Below are 24,622 nucleotides of genomic sequence, written 5' to 3'. Positions count from 1 at the left end.
AACAAGGGTCTCAAATCCCTCTCTATATGATTTGAACCAACAACCTCAATACACCTAATTGCAGCTCTATAACGGTTGGGTCTGTGGACATCGCCTGGGTACCAAAGTAATATGAAGTACATAAACATGAAGGCACCCTCACTTCAACAACTAGCTTTTGAGGTTGAGTTCTACCCAAGACCGTGTAACATGTTATCAGAGCTAGGTACCAGATATGGGTAGGGTGAGTGTCTTTGTCCTGCACGCAGCAGGTGCTGCGCGTGAGGGAGGTGTGAAGCGAAGTCCTACATAGTCTGGGTACCAAAGTAATATGAAGTACATAAACATGAGGGTACCCTCACTTCAACAACTAGCTTTTGGGGTTGTGTTCTACCCAAGACCGTGTAACAGGGCCAACTGCCCTGGCTATTTGAATCTGCAATGGTAATCCTACGATGTTAGTTTTTTTTTCCCTCCCAAAGCAGGAAGAAAATAATTGAACTCACCATTTGGTGCATCAATATGAACTATCATAGGAATTTGAAGTTATTCTTTAAACTATAATAGCCCTAATTTGTGGATCTATAAAGCTGTTGTTTGATATTCTATTTTCATTTACCACCCAAGTGAGTACTGCTAATACATATATACATACATACAAACCATATATTTGTTTTTTGCTGTAGTCTTATATTTCCTGTGAAATTACTGCAGCTCATATATGGATATCCCTCTTCCCATGATTCTCTTGTCTGCATGTTCCACGTCCACTTTTTCTAATTATCACGTGTATGATGTTTGCCCTTATGGTTGCTTCCACGACTGACTTCTTACAGGAAACAGAAGACGATCTTGAGACAAGCTTGGAAGATTCACAAGAAGAATATGAAGGGAACAAGGATGCTGCACGTGCATTGATGCGTGTTAAGCAAAAGCTAGATGGATATGAAGAAGGTGAAATGAGAAGCGTGCATGGGCAGGTAATGTTTGACTACAATTTGTCAAGACTACCAATTGTCCCTAGAAGTTAAAGCTGTTAAGAAATGGGTCCAAAACTCCGGTCTTGCATGTGAATGTACAAACATCCAACTACCGAGCAAATTTGAAGGGGATAAATTGAATGCAAGCAGGGAATAAATTCAAACTGAGAGGCTGTTAGCACATAAATTTTCAAATTTGTGTCTACAGAGACTTGAACCCAATACCTCTCAGAACCAAAGAACTAATTCCTTGGGGTTGCCAAAAGTGTAAATCCTTCAAGAAAAGGGTCCCACAAGTATATCAAGCCATCCAACACAAATACCATATTCAACTGTTCAACAACCTAGTTATCATAATTTGATTCCAGTTACTAGGTCGAGTTTACATATTTGGAGCTATAGAGGTTATATATTCCACTACTTTGTTTTCTTACTCTACAATCATGGCTCTCCCTTTCTGTGCCGAGCAAGATCCACATGGAACATTCGTATCTGGATAAGCAACGAGTTATCCAATTGTCTCCAGTAACCCCGCAGCTTTGCTTCATGTCAGTGACACTGCGTGCAGGAAATAAAATTAAGCACCGTTACTGAGCCTAGTAAATATTTGGTGCAAACTAGGCTACGGGAGTACAATGTGTTTCTAGGAAAGTGATCAACTAGTTTTGTGGTCCAAACTCTTGTAGTTTCTAAGATGTGCTTTATTTAAATTCTGTTCTATGATGCCAAATGGACAACAATGATATCAGATTGCTTTTGTTTGGTAATCTCAATGACTTGATTCGCTAACACAATATATAGATCTTTCTAAAAATCTCTTTCAATGGTAATATTTATTGAATTCTCTTTTTGTAGGTTCAACAACTCATACAAGATGCTGCTGATCCTGACCGATTATGTCAAATGTTCCCTGGATGGGGAGCTTGGTTGTGATCTGAAACTTCCAGCAAACCAAATCAACTTGCAAAGGCGGCTCATTTCTTCTGTTGAGTTTCTTGGCGTACATAGTTTCATCTCAAGTCACGATGCAAAGTGAAAAGGAAGAAGTGAAAACCATGCGACAATTCTTGCAAATGGTATCTCTTGAACACATGCTCCCTCATAATGCCGTGAATATATCTGGGGTAGTTGGTTCAATGGTTGTATAGTGTACTTAGTTAGGGTTGTGTAGATTCTAACTATTCTAACATGTGGCATGTGGAAAAAATGAAAAAGATGTATATGTATAGATGTATAGGATAAGTATGTATGATTCTTTATTTCATTTGATTTTTTGCATGCCCATTTCCCCTCCTCAATGAGCTGCTCAAAATTGTCGTCTGTAACATCGTCCCTACTTTGCGCCTCAATTCCTTCCCCATCAATATCATAAAGAAGCGAAACAAAATGTCTGCATTCTTCCTAGGTGCATTTGGTATATGGTTGTCTCAGTACATAGGCTTATTTTAGAAGGCTATAAGCGCAGTGCACAATGTCCCGGTTGCAGCAGGTTTAGTACAGGGATTTGGGGGATGCTGCACTACAGCGTTCCCAGTCCTGTACTGCCCGAACTAACACCACAAGACTGAGCGAAATGGAAGTTGGGAAAAAAAGACTAGCACAAGTTAAGTCTAGCTTGTTCTTGATCCCATTCATCTGATACAGAATAGCAATTCAAGTCTGTAACGTATAATGAAGGCAACCGCTAAACAGTATGTGTTTAAGTGCTTTCTAAATTGTTCAGTCATTAGGCCCAATACTTGGTTCAAGGCGCTGATTTTCCTAAAAGTCTACCCATAAAAGCTTAACAAAGTAAGGTGCGATTGAGGTGGCGAGCACTAGTATGTATAGTGGGTGGTATCAGCAATCCTCCAGACCATGGGGTGGGTGGGGAAGATAGGTAAAAGATGTTTCTCACCTCATTTTCATTTTGTGGTTATGATGATTCCCCTATTCTTTTTATTTTTTGGGTAGGTTGGAATTTGATGATTCCCTTATTTGTCTAAGCATTCGGAACCCCTTATGCTAGAATTGTCAAGTTTAGTCCATAAAGAAGCTAATGCTCCAAGTGAAATTTCATTCATTATCCGAATTGCGTAAACTACTGTACTACTGATATGAAATTTCATTCTCTTTATACGAATTGCGTAAACTATTGTACTACTGATATGGTCATTTATCATGTAAAACGGCAAAAGACCACTGGCGCAAAGAGGTTATTCAGTGTCTGGAGTATTGTGTTCCACAATATGTACACTGGGCTCCGTAGTAGTTTTTTAATGTCACTGGGGTAGTTTGGCTTAATAATAATCCTTGTGGATTATTTGGTTTTTTTATTCCAAGATGAGTTCATATGTTAAATACTCGATAGTTGATCTTATCAGATCATGTTGGCAAGCAATTATAGCAACTCCCTTTATTTTTACGATAAGTCTGTTGACACAGATTTACTACACGCTGATTGCACACAAATTTTTATGTGGGGTCCACTTCGGATCTTACACAAATAATTCGAGCCATTCATTAAATGCAAAACATTTTTTCAAGGCCCTTGCTATAAATCAGCTCAATCCGATATCTATAGGTGCTTGATCCAATTTTCTAACTTTTCATTATCTTGAAATCTGAATGAAAAGTTCGATGATTGGATCGAGCACCTCTATATGTATCGGATTGAGCTGATTTTTTCACGAGAGCCCTTGAAATTTTGTTTTACATTTAATGAACGGATTGGATTGTTTGCGTAGACCCCGGAGTGGGCCGTACACAAAAATTTGTGCACAATTTGTGTGTAATTATCTGTATGAATAACACAGTTATTTTTATTACTATACCACGTGGGGCTGATTAGCCAGCGATATCTTGTTTGGGTCAAATCATCACATAACGGGGAGGAGTGGGGGTGCGACCGCAAGTGTCGAATTTTTTTTTAAAAATATCTCAAACTACTGAAGATATTTTGTTTAAGAGCGTTTAACATGGGTACAAACACAAAGTAAATTAGGATCGAAAGAATAGGAGAACACAAGATACAGACTATGTGAAGTACACATGATATAATAGAAAAGTACTGATTCTCACTCGCTTAGTTTTTACACTGGGGGAACACAAGATACAGACTATGTGAAGTACACATGATATAATAGAAAAGTACTGATTCTCACTCGCTTAGTTTTTATAGGCGTAAAGAGGGTAGATTACATCACTAATAGTGTCTAGTTTTTATAGGCGTAAAGAGGGTAGATTACATCACTAATAGTGTCATTCAAATAGTGTTACACAGTAACACATATAATTGGAAAATACTATTCAGAGCCAAGGGTTCAAAGAAAAGATTAGGACACAGGGCCCTATCATGCCTTCAGTAAGGACCTGTAGTGAGCAAAGTAAGGACCTCTACTGAGCAAAGTCACTACAGGGTTGTACAACATCTCATTAGTCTATTTCAGCAATTAATTGTCCAAATTTTAAAATATGGAAGAGTTTTTTTTTTTTTAAATCTAAACCATTAAATACTTTTGGACGATTGTAATTGCTCAGTACAACCCTTGAGCAACAAATTGAAAAAAATAAATAAAATCAAAACGATAAGTCACGAGTAGCTGTCTGAAGCATTATAATACTCCCTCTGTCCCTAAATTAGTGTTCGGCGCGCAAAATTAGGCTTTCAAAAAGATTCATTTGTTTCATTAAAAAAATTAAATTTTTTTCACAAATCAATAGATAGCAATGAGTTTTATTAGATTGTGAAAAAAATTTGAATTTTTTAATAAAAAATATGCATATTTTGTAAAGCCTAGTTTTGCGCGCCGAACATTTATTTAGGGACGGAGAGAGTACTAATTAATCTTGGACAGACGGACCGACCTAAATTAGAGCCTGCACACGTAGGCTCACACGTTTCGATCCGTGGCCGGTTGTCCTTATCTTGGACGGTCCAAGTTTTGACCTTCCAAAAATAGGCTATTAAGGGCATTACTGGAATTTCACCTGCAAGAGAACCGCCTCTCTCTCCTGCCCCCACCGGTCCGCTAACCGACGGCCCAAGAAAAAACAGTTGGCGCCCATACCTGTCCACATTTATAGAGAGAGAGAGAGAGAGAGAGAGAGAGAGGAGAGAGAAAAAAATCCATACGAAACATATAAAACGTGAGGCGGTGTTTCCGTTGGTTTTTATGATCAAAACTAGTTCCTCATCCCCTGAATCCTCTTCTCCAAGCAACAAACATACTACAAAGGGAACAAACCCATATTAATAGATGATGTCTACAGACTACAAACACAATTGCCAAATCTGTTGATTCTACTTAGAGTCGGTGTCTGAGTTTCTTCAGTTCAATTCATATTTTGCTCTCAACTACTAGGAGAAACGCGTTGTTACTTCGTCTCCAGGTAAAGCAAATGTCATTGATGATTTCTTTTCTTTCCCCATATTCGTTTGGCAGATATTCTTATTCCTCTTATCTTCACCTTTTCCCTTCCACTAGAATAGATTACAATTCAATTGCGTAGGATTTGCTTTAGATTTCCTTGTAAAGCACTTGGGTTTTCTTTTTCTTTTTCTAAAAGTTTTGCCAATCTAACCAAACACCCTTTTAGATTTTGCCAACCTTGATTTTCTCCCTCTTTTCTTGGTTTTGGGTAGTTTCATTGGTTTCTAGATTGAAACCTTTTGATTTTGTTGAGAATTGTTTGTTATTGGAGTTACTCTCTGTTCCAATGGAAACAACTGGCCAACATGTACATTTTAGAGATTTAGTTGCTGACAATAACACTAGGGGACAAAAATTAGATGACCAGATTAACCATTCGGGTACCGAAGAGGATTCGATTTCTGACTGTGAAAGTGGGATTTCTGGACCAAACAATGACGAGGAATCTCAACTGTTTGGCAATGGGTTGATCGAATTGGATGAAGGAGATAGGCTGCACCAGATGATCAAGCGGAAGTTTGTTTCGGGTTTGGGTAGTACTGGGAATCATGCCTCTGTAGTTGCTATATACAGAAATTCTTGCTCTAGCTTTACAGGACAAGCGCGCCTTCAATCATTTCGTATTTTTGCCAAAGCAATGGGAAATAAGTGTGGTGGTAATGCAAATTTGAGGTATGCTTGGTATGGCGGTTCGAAGGATGAGATTGAAAAGATTATTTCTTATGGTTTTGGTCATTGTGGGGATAATGAGGACAAGGGATTGTATGGCCATGGCATCTATCTCTCTCCTGAAGATTTCTCCAGTGATTGGTAAGCTAGTATTCTTCGTCCCTGTTCATTTTATACTTCAGAGTTATGTTGCACAATTGTTTAGATTAGTGGTTTAGTTTACATAAACACTATTGTTTAGATAACTGGTTTTGATTGCATAAACACTCAGTCGTATTTACATTCAAGCGACTATGGCTTTGTAGGATTTTGAAACATCTTTCTGGTGATTGTATAGTGGTTTCTTTCTAACATGTTCTTTGAAAACAAGCTTTGAAATCCATCAATCAAATTAGTTTTGACAGAAAAGTAGTTCTCAAAGGCTGACACAACTAAATCGCGTCATTACTTTGCATGTATACGTCATTTCTTTTCTTCAATAAGCATACAACAATCCTCTATCATGTTCAATCTTGATACGAATAGTTTAAGTTATTATTTTGTTTGTGCGACAGTGTGGAATCCACAATTGTTGACAAAGATGGCTTCAAGCATCTAATGCTTTGTCGCGTTGTTATGGGGAATATGGAGCTTGTCCATCCCGGATCAGAGCAGTGTCATCCGAGTTCTGAAGAGTTTGATTCTGGAGCCGACAATCTTATTTCTCCAAGGAAATATATAGTGTGGAGTACCCACATGAATACGCATATTTTGCCGGAGTACGTTATAAGTTTCAGGGCTCCTTGTTCCACAAAACGTAAGCAAATTGACATACTTCCTGAAGTTAATTTGTTCTCATGATGAATTAGAAATCTGCAACAGTTCAAGATGTAGCAACTATTTGGTTCAAGATGTAGCAACTGTTTGGTTTTGTATTTTGGAATTTTTTAGGTGTGCAAAGGATTCAAGCTCCAATGAGGAGACCAACTTCACCTTGGATGCCATTTGCTACTCTAATATCAGTACTTTCAAAGTTCTTACCTGCTCCTGCTATGAGTTTGATAACCAAGTATCATCATGAGCATAGAGTAAGTGTGAATCTCTTGCATTTTTTTGGCAGAGTGTACATGACTTCCATATATTCCCTTGTCATAACCTGTTCTGGAATTTTTTTCCCCAGGAAAGGAAGATCTCGCGCTATGACTTGATCAGGCGAGTAAGAGAGATGGCAGGAGACAAGTTGTTGACTGCAGTCATAAAATCTTATAGAGACAAGGTATGGCCTCCTCCATTGAAATTGATTTTCTGGCTTGTTTCTCCGATGGATATCTAATCATCCGAACACTTGCAATATTTGTGTTTTTCCTCCTCAAAACCCTGGGTAATTATGGTGGCAATTCATAGGTTTATGGAACATTTTACAAAGGTCTTTGTACATTAAAATAACCGAAGGGTAGTGCAGTTAGAAGAAACCACCAAATTCAAGTTTTTCGGGCTTCTTCAGGGGATGGTTGACAAACGATATTTCTTATTTTCAATTGCAAGAAAAACGCAGTGAATGCTATGTAACCTGTCTATATTGGTATATGACCTCTTATGAATAGGTTATTATGTGCTTCTGAGAGTTATGCTACTAGAAGGAGAAACTCAGCATTTATGCATTAAGGATATGCTTTTTAGCAAGTAATAGAAGAAGATCACCTTAGGTTAGTTATTGCTGTCAAAGTTGTCTCGTGATAAGGTTGCACTTTTTTCTGGCATCTATGGCTACTTTAGTAACCAAATAAACCAAGGCTGATTAGGAACTGGAAAAGATGGAGAATAAAAATGTTACTGCAACTTGTGATTTGATGCCTTCCTCTTTAACTGGCCTTGTTTAAGTTGCTCAAATGCCCATCAACTCAAGTACATACCTCTTGCCAGTAGTGAACTAGTGGAGCATCATTTTTTTTCTCCCTACATAGATAGATGCATATATTCCTTAAGCTTTGAGAGATTTTATCCACTCATTCAATCTTAGAAGGGTTCATTTTTCTAGGGATTTTCTTCTTAGATGAGTTTTATCATGTGTCTTCTTTTGCAATATCAACCTCTTATGTGGACACCCTATTGACACAGAAATTTGCGATCTGATGTTGCAGGAACTAAAATCGTCACCAGATTTTTCGACAAGCAACGGATCGAGCGCATCTCACCGTTGGAGTGGAAGAAGCTCAGGAGGCAGGCAGAGTGGATGAGTTCATCTTCCCAAACGAGCTGGAAAAGTATGAATTTCACATATTCTCTTCAAGCTAATTCAAAGACTATGAACCACAGATGCCAATGTTTGTGATTGCTTTCGTCTCTTCGTAGCAGCTAATATTTTGGTATTTTACGCAGCAGTAGTAGTCTTTTCTTTTTCTCCTTGTAATAATCTCTAACATCAAGGTAGTTTTATGGCAGAAAGGATGTTTTTACCCCACCCCACCCCCCCCCCCCCCCCCATTGATTTGTGTTTTCTTTTCTGTTCAACATCGAAAGAACTATATTGATAAAAGTAGTAAATGGAACAATCAAAACTCTGGAGACTAGCAGGCAAGCCCCAAAACAAAATACTTGAAAAGAAACCGACTAAACTGAATGCTAAGGAAAAACAATGTCAGGAAACAAGATACATGCAATTGAAGCTACATCAACAATCAACTCACCATTCTGCTAAAACAAGATCAGAGCTTGCACTTCTAAGGTTTAAAGCTCCAACCCCATCCAATATAATTAATAGGGTGTTTGCCGAAACTTTAGATGTTGGAAAAGCTGATTCTGAGAGTCATAATCTAAACGATAAGATATGAATACTTCTCAGAATCAGCTTTTAAGCACCTTTGAAAGTTGTTTTTTTGTTGAAAAGCAAAAGCTGAAAGTGTGGCCGGGCCGGCTTTGGGCATAGGCCAAGGATACAGCTGCATTGGGTCTCTAATTTTTGTGTCCTTATGTATATCTTATGTAAGTGTATAGGACCCTCTCCCTCTCTCTCTAAAATCATTCTCCCAATCTCTCAAGGAATCAAGACCCCTAACCAATCATTGGAGAAAGAAGCTTTTTAAAGTTAAAATTAATCAAAAAAAAATTTTTTCTCAACAAAAGAAATTTATTTATCTTTATAAGGAATTACAAAGATTAAACGGATCAAGAGCACACTAGCAAAAAGCCACCAGAGACCGAAAGAGGAAGGCAAGATGCCAACCGAACACCAAAAATCCCAAGAAATCTGAATTGAAAAACACCCAACCACCTAACAAACCTTAAAACCAAAAACACAAAGCCCATAAAAGCAAAACACAACCAAACTAACTGAAACAAAAATCCAAAATAAACCGAAGGCCAATATGTCACAAGAAATGTTGAATTCATTAGCTATGTTATCTATTGAAAAAGATTTGGTGCTAAACTTGATTGTGAAAAAAAAATTTGATTATGAGTGCTTAATTACTACTACCTCTATCCCAAAATAAATGTTCGGTCCACAACACGATAAACTTAAAAATAATATGTTTTCCACCAGAAAAAATTCCAACTTTTTTCATAGTTAAAAGAACTTATGGATACCTAATAAATTTTTGAAAAAAGTTTGAATTTTTCTTGAAAATTTTGTTTTATTTTTAAGTTATCGTTTTGCGGACAATGCATTTATTTTTGGACGGAGGGACTATACATTTGCCGCAAAAAAATGTGAGGAGCGATTTTTAAGTAGTACATTTCGAATTAAAAGAATGATTATCCTAGCTTTTAATTAGTATCATGGTTTTGAATGCTTGTAGTCTTTTCTTTAAAGTATATTTATCTTTTCAATTTTTATCAGTGAATTACATATAGGGCCCATTAAAAAAAATTTGCATCAAGCTCCAAAAAACTCAGAGTCGGCCCTATGGTAAACAGATCGTAAGAAATCATTTGTGCTATAAGGCCAAATTGTCATTTTTTTTTGGGTAACTCTAAGCTTCATGAATTCTCCCTTCAAGAAAATAAAAAAACCTTCATGAATTCTACCACATACTTCAAGTCCACAGGTTATTATTATTTTTTTTTGGAAGAGTAAGAAATTCAGTGATAATAAGAATAAAGAGTAAGGAACATATCTTATAAGGAGACGGCCAGAGCAAAATCAAAAAACAACAATAACTGATCCGGCTCCCAATAGAATTGCAAAACTAACTTAACGAGCATATGTTGAAATAAAAACTACTTTAGCAGCTTAAAAAAAAAAAAATCATTAGAGAATAATGAGCAGTAAAAGGATACTAGTGTAGTACAGGACGTTGCGGTATGTGCCCGAAACACATGAGAGGTCATTGCTACTATCCTCAATGGTTTGCGATCGTTTGCGCTTAGGTCTTGCATATTTTTTGAAATCCTGAAAACTTTGACCATCGTCAAGATTCTTGCACCCTTGATTTTCGGCCATGAGTCCTGCGCTTGCTTGGACTAGCCATATGATAACCTCCATCCTTAGAAATCATATCCCTAACAGCCATGATTCGCATAGCTAGCTAGACCCGAGATTTCTCATCCTCTCTGTTAAAAATTGATCATTTCTGGAAAGACACAATGACCACAATCCAGAATATGATGTGATTCAAATTGAGTATGATGTGATTCTGAAATGGGAGATTGGATCAGTGCTTCATTTGTTCGGCACGATTTTATGATGGTAATTGTGTCTGTCCAATGATCATATGTATTAACTTGTCAATAAAGCCACAGCAATTTTGAGCTTCCAGTACTTAGAAATGATCAGAAATTATGAGTTCCACAGTTAGTTCCTTACAACCCTTCTAAGTAAAACTTGTGCTCATGTTTTAATATGTTAGGATGTCGGGACCAACTTACCGTATCTCAACTAATCTTTGGGAGATTGCCCGCCGCCCACCATATCAGGAAGTCCAATTAAGATTGGGCAAAATCCACCCCAATAATACCACATCGTGATTCGACATATACGATAGGAGTGTAACACCAGCCAAAAAGTGATTGGGAAAACATCGCCAAAAATATGAATGAGAGAAACTTATTCACGACTCTGCCGTGAACAAGTTATTTACGGCTCCACGCAATATCAGCCGTTCGTTTCGGCAATCAATGGTCCGGATTAAAAAAAAAAAAAAAACTATTAGCTAGCTAGAAGAGTTTAAACTATTCTAGCGAATAGTTTTATTAAAATCTTGACCGTCCAAAACACTTTTGGATGCGCGCGATTGAGCGACGTAAACTTTGTTTACGGGTTGCTCCGTAAAAAAGATTTCCTCAATATCAATACAAAACACCAAACTTGATGTCCTTTTATGCAAGGTAGTGAAGCACATGCAATCTAGCTAGTACCAATTGACTTGTAGCCCCCAGTAATCCGTTGTCTCAGCAAAAGAAATCTTGCAAGTTTTGGTAGAGAAATTATTTTCTCATACATGGTGTTACGCAAAGCATAAATCCGTTCTCTCAGCATATATACGTGTCCATACCCTTAATAGTTAATACCCCTCTTCATTGTTTATTTTTTGTCACACATGGTGTTAGTCAAATAGTGAGTTTGATTACTACAAAAGGTGTCGAAGATAGTATATTAGTTCGAACTCAGAATTTAGAAGCGCAAGTATTTTGATGCTCTCAATTACCCTAAAGTCAAAGAAAAAGAAAAAGAAACTTCTTTTTCAAGATTTTGAAAACATTCTCTTAATTGGATTGGTTTCAATGATTAGTTAAGGTGCGCGTAAGTTTATCGGGACACCTGAATTATCAAAAGAAAAAGAAAACGGTCTCTTAATTTAAATGCAAAAAGACATTAAACAAAGGAGCATGTTGGGCGATGCATAATCAAATACACTTTAGATGTATGTCCCCTTTACTTGTCACCAAAGCTTGAGTCATGTGTGCAATAAAAGCTAGTATTAATTTCTGAATGTGCTGAAGGAATTAATGATTCTAAGCCATTTAAATGATAAGGATCTACTGGCAATAGCATAGGTTTTGTGTGTATTTTGTGCTTTGCGGATCAATGCTCTGTTTCTTAAGCCCTTGTTGATCTTCGATCATCGACGACACTCTCTATCTCATGGCGATAACACAATTATACTTTTCAATAAAGTTTCTTACGCTTCCTCCAAAAATGATAAGGATCAAGGCCGTCATAGCTTATTTTACATTTAGTTGCATATATAATAATGCCTAGAATAGAGGTGACTATATCATTTCACATGCATAATGTGAATGCATTTTACACTACAACTTCTTTTATAAATAATAATAACTGTGTTACCCATTACTCACAACTTAATTAATGAATGTCTTTCCCCCTCCTAACGTTTGCTAGGTTGGCTCCACAAAAAGAGGAATTGGACAACTCCAAGGTTTGGTCTAGTGTACAAGAGAAAGCAACTAATGGGCTTACCCTTAAGAGATCGCAAGCTCAAATCCCATAAAAGCCAAAACATTCTAACCTTAAGAGCCATTAGAGGTTTGCCCAGTCGTTATTACAGGGCCCAGGAATTAATCGAGGTACACGCAAACTCGTATTGACATCCGGTTATTTTATTTGTGTACGATGATGTAATGATCTCTCTTACCGATTAGAAAAAAAAATGGAAGAATTCACCCACTTGGTATCCCATGTGAGAGAATACTCCCTTCATTCCAAATTGCTTGCATCTTTTGGAGAATCATACATTTTGCACACAACATGTTTATGACAATTTTTCCCAAAAAAATTACACCAGTTTTTTCTTCTCAACAAGATCTTTAAAATGGTGTAAATTATTTTGAAAAACAATTTATGCTTATACAATTATTTTTTAAATGACAAGTAATTTGGGACGGAGGGAGTAAATACTACCACCTGCTACGGAATATTAATCCGGATCTCTTAAATTGTATCCCTTTTCCTCCACTATAATTATAATTCTTCCTTCTTTATCTGATTCTTTATTTTACTCAAGTCCAACATAGCAATTAATCTCATACGACATATAATCTTATCAATTATTCGGGGACCCACATGCATGTCTTCTATCTCCATCGTCGAGTCTATATTTGTAATTCTCATAAAGAAAATACGTAAATAAAACGTGTCTCATGGTATCATGTTGTCCAAGATGGGACACAACACTATCTGATTTGATAATTCGAGTCACGCATTTTATATAACTTTGATGGATAAATCCTTCAAAATTAACTTGACCCAATATCGATCGGTAAAAGCTCGATCGCTTTATATTTGTTTTTTGAGCATTGAGACGTCAGACTTTAACCTCGTGCTGCTCTTAATTAGACAAATAATGTTCGTTCGAACAAATACTGATGTTGATCAAATTAGTATTATACTATTGTTAAAATGAGCAATACAAGTATATTACCATATTTATACAGAATTAAGTTAATTAACGACTTGGATTGTTGAATGGGCCTGGTGAGTTGTACTTTACCTCAAAAAGAGGATCGTGATAAAAATTTCATGGATTTGTGATTTTGTTGTTTTGGACTTGAAAATCAAATAATGTTTCTTCAAATTGATAGTATCAATGTCCAATCAAAATTGTGTTGTATATAGAGAAGATACAGAGCGATGTTTGCAAAATTAATGACCTGAGAGTATCCAGCAATGCTACTCCATCTGTCCCTATTTAATTGTTAACTACAGTTTTGCGTGCATTTTCAACGACTTATATCTCTCAATATATATTATATTTTATGTTTTTGAAATCATTGTTGTAGAAAAAATTGAGATCTATAAAAAAAGATCCATATTGTATATTTTTAGCAATATATGCTAAGAGTTATAATCAGTTGGAAATGCACGCAAAATCGTAGTAGACAATTAAATAGAGACGGAGGGAGTATAATCAAAAGTAAAAAGTTTTTAAAGTTAATAATATTTGTGTAAAATATGGTTCACAATGCTATAATCAAATTTAACAACCTCCTTAAAAATAATCAAATTTTTGGCTTAATTTGGATAACCAAAATTAGCAACTTTTTGACAATAATCAAATTTAATAGACCTTACATATTCTCAATAAAATACAAAAAGGTTCTATCTCGCTTCCCTTTTCCTCTCACTCTTTCTTTTCGAAAAATATTTTTAAAAAATATATATATTTTACTAAAAAATTGTTTTTTTTATAGAAAATAGTTTTTTAAATATATTTTTTCCCCCCAAAAAAGTTTCTATTTCTAGTAAATAATTTTTATTAGTTTCAAAACTATTTTTTAGAAAAAAATATGTTCTACTGTTCACAATTTTTAGTTTTTGTACAAAAATATGATGTGATAAGTTTTGGTTATTTAATTTTGATTATGCCATTATAGACATCTACATTGCTAACCTTATCAATCTCTTAAATGAATAATCAAAAGTTGGTGTGGTAACTTTTGGTTATCAATTTTTGATTATAGCATTGTGGATACCCTGAGTCATTGAATAGAACCATGATGAGTGTCATTTTACATCACATGAGAGGATCTTGATTCATATTTCGTGGACCTGTGATTTTGTTATTTTTGGACGTAAAAAGTGGTGAAGAGAGTACATATAAGTTAAACAACTGATCTTGCAAAATATGGACCAAAAAAAACTTATTTACGGACAATTCCGTAATTAAGTTTTTACGAAGGTCAATCGTTTTTGGACGATCCAGATTAAAAATTAATTTTTTACCAGTAAAAGATATTTTTTACCGATCAAAATTTAAAAACATATCTCAATCATTAATTGCCGAAACAGACGGCTGCGATGGCACGGTTCTGTGAATAACTTATTCATAGTTTCTCCGTAAATAAGTTATTCTCAATATAGATATGAAATAGTGAATACTCGAGAGTAAACGGCATTAATACTCGTGAGTTTGGCCTACAATACAAAATCTATTTATTAGAATACTTTTCTCCTTTTCAAGAAATTTATAATCCTTTGATTTAAAAAAAAAACTTATAATTAAGATGATTTGCGCAAGTAAAGACAATATGGACCATATTAGTAATTATTTGGGAGAACGGATCTTTTTCATATTCAGCACTGGAGAATTGACTCCACTAAATGAATTAACCAATATTCACATTTCACACAATCAATTTGAGTGTCAACCTTAATAGAGAGTGACCAATTATGGGAAAAGCACAATAAATAGATTAATTACTATGTCCTCCTACCTACCAAGGTCGTCAATTCCGAATATTATATGAGGAGTTTTGATTTAAAAACTTGTGTCCGAGACCGCTTAATTACGCGCATCTCGATTAATTCTATGGGATCATAAAATCACCATCCACAAGCGAAGACCCCCATGAACTCAAAACAAATACAATACTTTGTATGGACTGATCCTAAATAAATTGATAACTCTTGAAAGGTTTTGAACATATGAAACTTTATAAGTGAGCAAAACCCAGTCTACCATCTATCTCCATAAAATCAAAACAAGATGGTTGGCTTTATATTGTAATTACAGGTTACTTTTGTTTTAACAAACAAGATCATCCACACATGTATAGATATACATGTATACACTAATTTGGTATCCCGGATTTTGATTAAAATCCGGACTTCTCCCACAGCTATTGGATTGTGTTTTCAATGGTCCAAATCTTAATGATTATGACCGGTCATAAATCATCAACAAATCCGGATCATTGAAAATATAATCCAATGGTTGAGATGATGGGGTCTGAATTTAAGCCCAAATCCGGAATCACTTATTGGATTTGGATCATAGAGTCAACCACTTGGATTAACATGCATTAATTGTTCGGGATTTGCTTGAGTTGGTGGCTTTTTTGGGTTTTTACCTATGTGATACGAACCGTTCATTTTGTAATAGGATGAAACTTCTCTTTCGCAAAATTGCATGGTGGCTTTTTAAAATTTTTTTTTTACCTATGTGATATGAACCGTTCATTTTGTACGGTCTTCTAAGAAAACCATCCATGCAGAATTACGTGCTTATATTGATTTAGCCGCATAAATCTAATCACATTGGTCTTCAAAATTGACCAATTGTCATAATCTGCGAATCATGTAAAATCTCCAACTAGACCTTTCACCTTCCAGAAAGAGAAGGGTGACCGTTGATATTATTATATGAATGGTCAATCTGCTAACTAAAATTCATTTAGGTCAGTCAAAAAAAAAATTTTTTTTTTTTTAAACCCTTGAAAATTACAAAGCCAGCTAAGCGTTAGGCTGATGAGCTGGGCTCCTATACAGCCAGCTCATAGTCAAGTGTACATGTGGATGTCACTTGTGGATTATGCTTCCAAATCTATCCATCTATTCAATAATATTTGTGACAAAAAAAAGTTTTGATAAACGATTATTTGTAGCTCCCTCTTAACTTCGGTGGGTGATGTATAGGTCCCATCCAATATGAGAGTAGCGTAACAAATAACTGGCGTATCTAACTTTTTTTCCTCATGTATAACAGCTGCACTTCCTCTTTTCTTTTTCTTTTTCTTTTTTTGAAAAAAAAAAGAACTCACAAAAATTCACTTTAGCCGCTAATATTCATTGCTCGTGACTGTTGGTATTTCCACTTGATAGGGAAAAAAAAAGTTTTATTCCAAGCTTTTTTTATAATAAAAAAAAAGTCTGTCGTGTCATACAAGACCTTAGTATATAATACAGATAGATAGATTAAAAAGAGAGAGAAGACCACAAAAATTTGCTAACATAATAGATAAAAGGCCAACATATTAAAAATAAATGAAATAAGGCTAGTGCAATAGTTTTTGACCTGTCATTGCCTAGAGGCCGCAGATCGATCACATAATTCTTCATTAGAACCCTAGGTTTCCGCTCTCAATATTCGATCTATACACGTACGCTTCTTCTCTTAACTCTCGTTTGTTTTTAATTAAAGACGCTTTCACGGCGCTTGGAAAAATGGATCCAAAAGACGGCCTAAATTTGACCATTACACGGTTCATGAACCTATATTATTCATCCACATAATGATTTCAGATATCATGTCACGGACTTATTGCCTAAAATTATTTTCTAAACCAGAAAAGGAAATTAAAGGAAAAAAAATTGACATCATAAAAAGGAGAAGAAAAATACAAGTGGATGATGGCGCACTAGGTGCATACGTACATATCAAAATACAAATATCCCTTCAACGTCTCTCTCGAGGGGCTCCATGAATTTCTCAGCCACCACCATCACTTGAAATTCAAGCGGCTGTTGCTTTCAAATTGAGTGGTTGGTTGTCTATTAATTCACTCTCTTTATCCAATAAAAATGCAGAACCTAAAGTTTATTATGTGCGGTAACCAAACACCGGAAAAACCTTTTCGACGGAAAACGTTTTCCTGGGAAAAACATTTTTCGGCGGAAGGAAACAAACGGAGCGTAATTTCAAAGGTTGTGCTTAACATAGTTAGTGATATGTATGTGTTTATCCACAATTTAATTTTCATTTCTTTCTTATCTTAATTAGCTAAGTATTTGCATGTTTGTCTAAATATTTTCAAAAGTGGTATCATTAATCGGATTGTAATTCATACATCTTTCGATTGGGGCAAAATAAGAGATTAAATTATTTACACCGTCATTGTAATTCTTCCAAATCAATTACATCACGCCACATCGTAATGTTTTATTAATTGGGATCACTGTTTTGACGACGTAGATCAATATAATTGATTTTGAGGAAACAAATGTTTACACCGCCAGTGTATATAATTTATTCTCGCAAAATAATTCAAAGAACAATGCAAGAAAGTGGAGTAGTACTTAATTCTTCAAGTTGATATAACAGTGGCACGACTTCTTTGATAACGTACAAATGAATAAAATCAAGGTAGGAGTATAAATAGATTTGATTTCGAATTCAGTAGACCAACTCCTGATTTATTTACCTCTTCAACTCAAATCTCTACCGACCATTCTCTCTAACAACGTTTTTTAATTCGAGTGGGCGGTGAAGTTGGTCTCCCAGCACTAGTCGAGGTGCGTGTAAGTCAACTCAAACACCCGAGTTATAAAAAAAAAACCATATATAACAATGACCCCCGACTGTTGAACCAATTGTTGTCATATATTTTTTGCAGTATACCTAGTGAGAGGGTCATGGTTTGAACTCGATCGGGAGTTGCAGCAGTGTTTCATGGGAGTCCATGCACTTGTGGTGTTGTATGTTGTGATCTACTATTAATTAAGAGTGAAGATGAAGGTCACACGTACGTATATCCATACGTACAATTAGTATTTGTTGTGAATTTAATTTTTTTGATAGTAAAAAAGAATATATAAGCTAATTTCAATCTTTCGTGGTCTTCAAAGGAAAGCTATATATTATAGTATTATATGAGATAAAGAATAGTTAATTCTTTTTGAATGCGATCTATACATTATTATCTATACAAAACATATATAGAGTTGTGTGAATATTAAGTGCCTAATCAAATTTGAGTAGGGTAAAAGATTAATGCTTGAACTTGGGGTGGGGGTGGGGGTGGCACCTAAGTTTTCAATTACAAGGTGGATAGGTTCAAGTAAGCGATCACTCAGTCCAAACCTACTAATGTACTAACGTGATCAGACTTGTATTATTCAATATCACTATTACATGGAGCCGCTTTGAGGCCGGTCAGTCTGTCAAGTGTAACATCTTTTCAGTTGTATCATCTTGCATGCAACTTGTTTATTAGGTCTATCACCATTTCGCCTAGAGATTATTGTTTTTCGGTAAGCAATTTTATTTATAGAGAAACACACCAATTAATCAAGAAAGAAGGGGATAGCCTCGTACCCCGACAATGACGGACACAGCAAAAGCCAATAGATCTCAGAAAAAGCAGATATAGATTGTTTTGCTCTTAGAGAGGGTTTTTTTTTTTAATTAAGGTGGCGTGGCCCGTGGCGTACGTTTTATATGCAGTACGTGCAAGTCAAATGAGAAGAAAATATTTACTATCACCCCTATGGTAGACTTTTATCACGCAAAGATTTCGTTGATTTATTACGTAGAGAGACGAGTATCGATATATCGATGAGCTCACCAACTTTAATTTGTTACTCCATCGTGTTTCCTGTTTCGTGTAATTTTAGGTTAGGAAAATCTTTTACAAAACAAAAAAAACTCTACCGACAACAAGTACTCCACCGACAACTTAATTTGTGTTGGTTCTGCTGGCTTGCCAACTAATTTGAGTGCTACATGAAATGAAACTCTCTTCCATCATATGGTATCTGGCATTAGGCCTGTGCAAAATCCCCAACTATCCGACCTGACCCGAAGGGTTTCGGGTGGCTTCGAACAAGTGCTTCGGTCGGGTACGGGTTGGGTTCTGTAAAAAAAAAAAACAAGTTTCGGTTCGGGTTTTGAGTTGGTGCGTTCCTTACCCGTGGGATCGAACCCGACCCGACCAAAGACGTAAAAAATCGGGCTCGCGAACGATTCTTATCCCTGTTCGGTTTGATTTGCGGATCCTAAAATGTTTTACCCGACATGATCGGGTTTGGATCCGGAGTCAAAACCGACTGGCCCAACCCGTGCATGCCCCTGTCTGGCATGCAATTCGCAGCACAAACGTTAAGACTTATCTGTCTGCCGAGAATATGCATGCACCGCCCGCCCAAATGTAAGAGAAACAAGTGTAAAGACAATATTAATTGGTTTGTTGTTTCATGGGCCCTACTAAGATTTGATGGTAGTTTAACTTCGGAAAACTTCTTCCTCGCATTCAATACTTTCCTCCTACCACTACCCTCCACAATACTTTCCTCCTACCACTACCCTCCACACCACTGCCACTATGATTGTCGTCACCACAACCACCAGTCTACTACTGCCACCATCTCCACCACCACTCTGGCCGCCACTACCATCACTGCTACTATAGATATCATCACTACCACTATTGTCACTCTCAGTACCGTTGTCATCGCTATCATTGCTACTCCACCACTACCACAAACACTGCATTGTCGTCCCCACTGCCACTATCACAACCACTCCACCACCACGACCATTCCGCCATCACTCCGCCACCATAATCACCACTCCATCATCGTGCCATCACAGTCACCACTCCAGTACTATTACCACAAATACATGGCGACCATTATTAAAATTAAAAGAGAATCACTATAAATAAGGGAACCAAAATTAATTCATCATTTATTTTAATTAAGTGCTTCATATGCTTATCAAATAATTTTTCACCAAAAAGTAAAGAATTTTGAATCAAACAAATCTTTCTTTGAATAAAAAAAAAAAAATCCTGTCCGTTTTTTTATTATTATTGCCCTTACTGAACTTTTTAATATTGATCATAATTTTGCACTTTTTAATTTTCTCTATTCGAAATGAACCGATAATCCGAAAAAATGCAATAAAAAATTAATAAATGCAAATTTTTTTGAATAAAAACATAATAATTTAGCACAATTATTTAGCAAAAACACCCAGTTTTAACCCATTTCTTTTTTTTTTTTTAATCCTGGCATAATTTAAGCTTAACCTAATTTTTTTCCCCACGAAGCTTAACCTCAGGGATCATGAGCACATCTGATACAACAGAAACGATACTGTGGAGATTATCTCAACTCAACCAAAATATATACTAGAGGAAGATACACATATCGTAACTGCCAAAAGCGACAGCCCAAATTTAATTAATTAAGAGATCGAGAGCAACCACCCAAACAATGAGGACCGTGTTTGCCCGTGTCTAGTTCAAGCCGAATGCGGCATCTACGGTGTAATTATGCAGTGCTCCGAGAGCACCCACGTGGTCAAGCGTGTCAAAATTGGTACCGTAGAAAAGATAATTTGAAGGAGAGTATTCAATCACGTACTTACCGATATTCGATTGAGAGCTGAATTTTTACTTGGTTTCTTAACTACTCAGTTGATACAATATAAGCAGTCATTATAGGATGAGAATCTACAACATACCTCGCTGAATACTATTAAAGTTGGACAAGAAGGCTCTACTGTGCTCTGAATTTGAACATCTTTCCAAGTTCTATAATATGATTTAAGCAGTTCATTTTGTAGAGTTCCAATGCATAAAATAGCCTTTGAAACAATCAAGTCAGTTAGATATTGAAAACCCAGTAAGCAAATCGTGTTTTTCCTCTATTGATAAACAGTAAATACAATTCAAAAAATACACAGCTAGACTATTTGAGTCGAATAGCAAGCCACCCTTCCCCGATCAACTGTATTTTTTACGACCGCTATTGTACGTATCAAAGTTTACAAAAGTGAAAGATTACATTTCAGAGAGCTCAGGAAAACACCCAAATAGAAGGTACAACCAGCGTGCAGTGCCTTGGGCACAGCAAAGGCACCCTGTCTGGTAAAGTTATGGAGTGAACAAAATTGCACTCTACACGATCGACATGCAAGTGAAAAAAGGCCTTCGAATGAGAGGTACTCCAGGAGCACTTGATAGGTTTTTTCCCGGATATAAGTGTGAACTTGTGCAACTTTACACGTGTGAGGCTAAACACGTGTTACGTGTGAACTAAGGAAAGAACACTCAAAAGAAAAAGAGGAGAGCAGCAGGCAAGCAATTCATCCATTGAAAACAAACTCCTCAAGAAACGTCCTCGAACCGATCCGGTTTCACTCGTACCCAACCACCTCTCTCTCTCTCTCTCTCTCCATTAATACGAGTATTTCATTTCCAAAGCCTTCAGTACTGTTAGCCGGTTTCCCCCAACCACTCGCACCTACGCATCCTCAAACTAATCCCATTATTCTCTCGCCTCTCTCAACCAAATCACTCTCTCTCTCTCTCTCTCTCTAGAGTATCTCGGTATTCACTACCCTGCTTCCTATACATACTGGCCACAACAGAGGCAAATACTATTTTTTTTCAGATGCAGTCGTCGAGTCCAGTTGTCTTACTCTCTCCCAGCTTCACTACCTACTCCTCCGGCACCCTCGCAGACATCGCCGCCAGAGTCGTCGAGGAATTCCGACTCGAATCGGGATCCGAATTCGATGACTTGTACGGCGCCCTCGAAGAAAATCAAGGTAAATCAAACGACGTCGCTCGGAAGCACCCCACGATTTTAGAAGAAGAGGAGGAGGAAGATGAAGAAGTGAACAAAAACGACGATAACGACGACGATTTCGAGTTCCCTTCCGTGTGCGTACAGTCGATTTCCGCCGACGAGATCTTCTGCAACGGCCAGATCAGGCCCGTTTTCCCCGTCTTCGGGAAAAAAGATGTGTTCTTTGCTGGCGGTGTGGGGAGCTGCGGCGATGGTAAAGCGAATTGCCCTTCTTCCAAGGCTAGTAATCCTTCGTCGCCGATTAGGGTTTCTCTGAGGAGTCTGATGAGGGAGGAGCGGGACTCGGTGGCGTCGTGCTCGTCGTCGGAGTCCTCCGACGAGCTCGACGGGGTCCCGGCGGAGACCTACTGCACCTGGACGCCGAGATCGGCGGCGGAGGCGCCGGAGAGGTGGAGGAAGAGCGGGTCGACGGGGTCGTCCAAGCGGTGGAGGATCCGGGACCTCCTTCTGCGGCGGAGCAACAGCGACGGGAGGCTGCCTTCCGTATTCCTCGGTAATTCGAGTGCGAGGAAGCTCAAGGACGAGAGGGTTTCTGCCAAGGCAACGACGACGGAGAAGACTTCGTTCGGAGGTGGCGAGGTTGTGCCGGTGACGGCGGCGCAGGAGGAGGATTACGGGGTGGCCGCGGCGGCGTCGGCGGGGAAGGAGGGAGAGTGTCGGCGGTCGTCCGGGAGACAGGATTGGGTCGGGTTCTTTACGAATGTGAACGGGCTGAGCAGTAATCTTCACCCGTTTTGAAAGGTCAATTGAGTTTTTGAGTTGATTTTGGGTTTGTGATTAAGCTCTTGATTACTACTATTATTATTACTCCATTATCCTTTCGGATTGTGAGGGAGAAAACATAATTACGGTTATTAGTGGGTGCTAATTAGGTACAGGGGTGATTATTTGTGTAAATAAGTGGGTAAATTTTGCTTTTGCGATTTGGGTTTTCGCAAAACAATTTTTTGGTTTTTGTGTTCTGGTGTGTGAACAGAGTAAATTACGTGGAAAATGGGAAATGAACTTTCTATAGAAAATTCCTTTTTCATGTGGTTCTTGGAAGTTTACGTGCCTGTGGGTCCTAAAGTTGCGGCCCCAGAGAATTATGGGGATCTCTCGAGTGTTCTTGTTTTGATTTTGGCTCGGTTCTTAATGGAACAATCTTAGCCAATGTTCTAAAGCCCGTTTGATAACCATACTAAGTCTTGAGATTGGATGGGTGTAACAATAACTTGTTTGGTATTCGAAAAGAGGTGTGGACTATTAGTTTCATGGGCACATGAATCTCTTCATTAGGGAGTATTACAAATACCTCGGGGGATTTGTTATTAACAATTCAATCTCCTCCTTACCAATGCACAAATACAAAAATAGCATTCATCAATCTCATCTCCTTACCAATCCTATTACATGTGAAGGACAAAAACGAAAATGTATATTATCAATCCAATCCTATTGCATGTGAAACAAACATGATATTAATAATTTCATCATCTAATCTCATTTTAGACAAACATACTCATCACCAATTTCATCTTCTTACCAATCTCTTCTCATTACCAATCTCAATTCTAATCTCATCTCCTTACGAATCCTTACGAATCTCAACCATTTATCACTGTTATCAAACGGAACCTAAAGTTGTTAAGTACTAGTCGGGCGGTCGACTACCTTCGAGCGATTAATCGAATTAATCAGTGCATATTAATTAGTAATCGATGATTAATATTCGTTAATTGGACCTAATCGAATGAGCTCTGCCCGCAATTAATCGGTGATTAATCGCTAATTAATTTCTTATTGGTGTTAGCTCGATTCTAGTGGAGCCTTTCCCTTTGTAATTTCCATCGACATTTTTGTCAAAGATTTCGAGTTCCAAGTTGAGTTGGGTAGCGTGGGGTTATAATCAAACGGATCATTAAAGTGTTCGGATATTTGATTCAATGATGGCTAGTAGGGCGTCAGGTGGGTGATTGGTTTGCAGTATAGGAGTATCTCAAAAGGTTTGGTTAATTGTCAATTTCCTTGCATGAAGGGTAGATCGCCGGAAAGTATTCGTTTATAGTTCTCCTTAAGATTATTTAGTCACATAACGTAAAAGCGTTTTCGAAAAGCATTCCAAATTACGTATACTTGCGAGAACGAGGATTGAAACGAGCATAGAGCGATGATTGAGAACAGGAGGGAAAGGGTGTTGAGAGGGGAGGGTGTTCTGAAGGATTATGTTACGAAGAAGTTACTAACCACAACATCAGAATAAGAGTAGCTGTTTTTGTGTAATGTTTATTTGGAGAAATCAATCAACGGTTTCAAATTTTCATACTGAGAATTGTTGGAATTTTTGAGATATCGAAAAGAATGAGTTCAGCATATATATATATACACACACACACACATACATACACACACACACTAGAGGCCGGGGCATACGCGAATGCGTGTGCATGTCGGATTTTGTAAAAATGCTTCCCTTTTTTTTTTTTGTTACCCATCACCAAACCACCATTCCAACGGCTGCTTCATACCAGTTTAATGGAAGAGAGAGAAAGAAACATGTGTAAAAGGTAAAG

The 24,622-nt window shown here is 37.2% G+C and overlaps 3 protein-coding genes across 15 annotated transcripts in view; all 3 read left to right on the top strand.

Annotated features, from left to right (window-relative positions):
• LOC131335836 (serine/threonine-protein kinase ATM) overlaps positions 1-2,257 on the top strand; it is a 69,312-nt gene extending 67,055 nt beyond the window's left edge. For all 12 annotated transcript variants that reach the window (XM_058371369.1, XM_058371362.1, XM_058371361.1 and 9 more), the window contains 2 exons: positions 816-959; positions 1,815-2,257. In XM_058371369.1, the coding sequence (XP_058227352.1) occupies positions 816-959; positions 1,815-1,892 (222 nt within the window). In that variant the 3' untranslated portion in view covers positions 1,893-2,257. The remainder of the gene's footprint in view (positions 1-815; positions 960-1,814) is intronic.
• A 2,791-nt stretch (positions 2,258-5,048) lies between these two features.
• Positions 5,049-8,479, top strand: LOC131335842 (probable inactive poly [ADP-ribose] polymerase SRO2). Of its 2 annotated transcripts, none has more exons than XM_058371375.1 (5): positions 5,049-6,181; positions 6,595-6,836; positions 6,971-7,107; positions 7,200-7,295; positions 7,624-8,017. In XM_058371375.1, exons 1-5 carry the CDS (start codon positions 5,658-5,660, stop codon positions 7,639-7,641), a joined length of 1,017 nt encoding a protein of 338 aa, XP_058227358.1. In that variant the 5' UTR covers positions 5,049-5,657; the 3' UTR covers positions 7,642-8,017. The 2 variants fall into 2 exon arrangements, with proteins under 2 accessions (XP_058227358.1, XP_058227357.1); XM_058371374.1 differs by lacking the exon at positions 7,624-8,017 and adding an exon at positions 8,161-8,479 and having other exon boundaries at positions 5,052-6,181.
• Positions 8,480-21,566: 13,087 nt separating this feature from the next.
• Positions 21,567-23,089, top strand: LOC131335844 (uncharacterized). Its single transcript, XM_058371378.1, has one exon. The coding sequence runs from the start codon at positions 21,873-21,875 to the stop codon at positions 22,806-22,808; it is 936 nt and encodes a 311-aa protein (XP_058227361.1). The 5' UTR covers positions 21,567-21,872; the 3' UTR covers positions 22,809-23,089.
• The last annotated feature ends 1,533 nt before the right edge of the window (positions 23,090-24,622 follow it).

This window comes from Rhododendron vialii, chromosome 8a (genome assembly GCF_030253575.1).
Source record: "Rhododendron vialii isolate Sample 1 chromosome 8a, ASM3025357v1".
Taxonomy (NCBI): domain Eukaryota; kingdom Viridiplantae; phylum Streptophyta; class Magnoliopsida; order Ericales; family Ericaceae; genus Rhododendron; species Rhododendron vialii.
The sequence above is the reverse complement of the archived record's forward strand: the minus strand, read 5'-3'. Positions and strand labels throughout refer to the sequence as shown.

Excerpts from the sequence above, each read along its gene's own strand:
- LOC131335842 (XM_058371374.1), top strand. The coding sequence starts at position 5,658 with ATGGAAACAACTGGCCAACATGTACATTTTAGAGATTTAGTTGCTGAC. Across the intron at positions 6,837-6,970 it reads GGCTCCTTGTTCCACAAAAC|GTGTGCAAAGGATTCAAGCT; the intron begins GTAAGCAAATTG and ends GGAATTTTTTAG. Across the intron at positions 7,296-8,160 it reads TAAAATCTTATAGAGACAAG|GAACTAAAATCGTCACCAGA; the intron begins GTATGGCCTCCT and ends CTGATGTTGCAG.
- LOC131335844 (XM_058371378.1), top strand. The coding sequence starts at position 21,873 with ATGCAGTCGTCGAGTCCAGTTGTCTTACTCTCTCCCAGCTTCACTACC.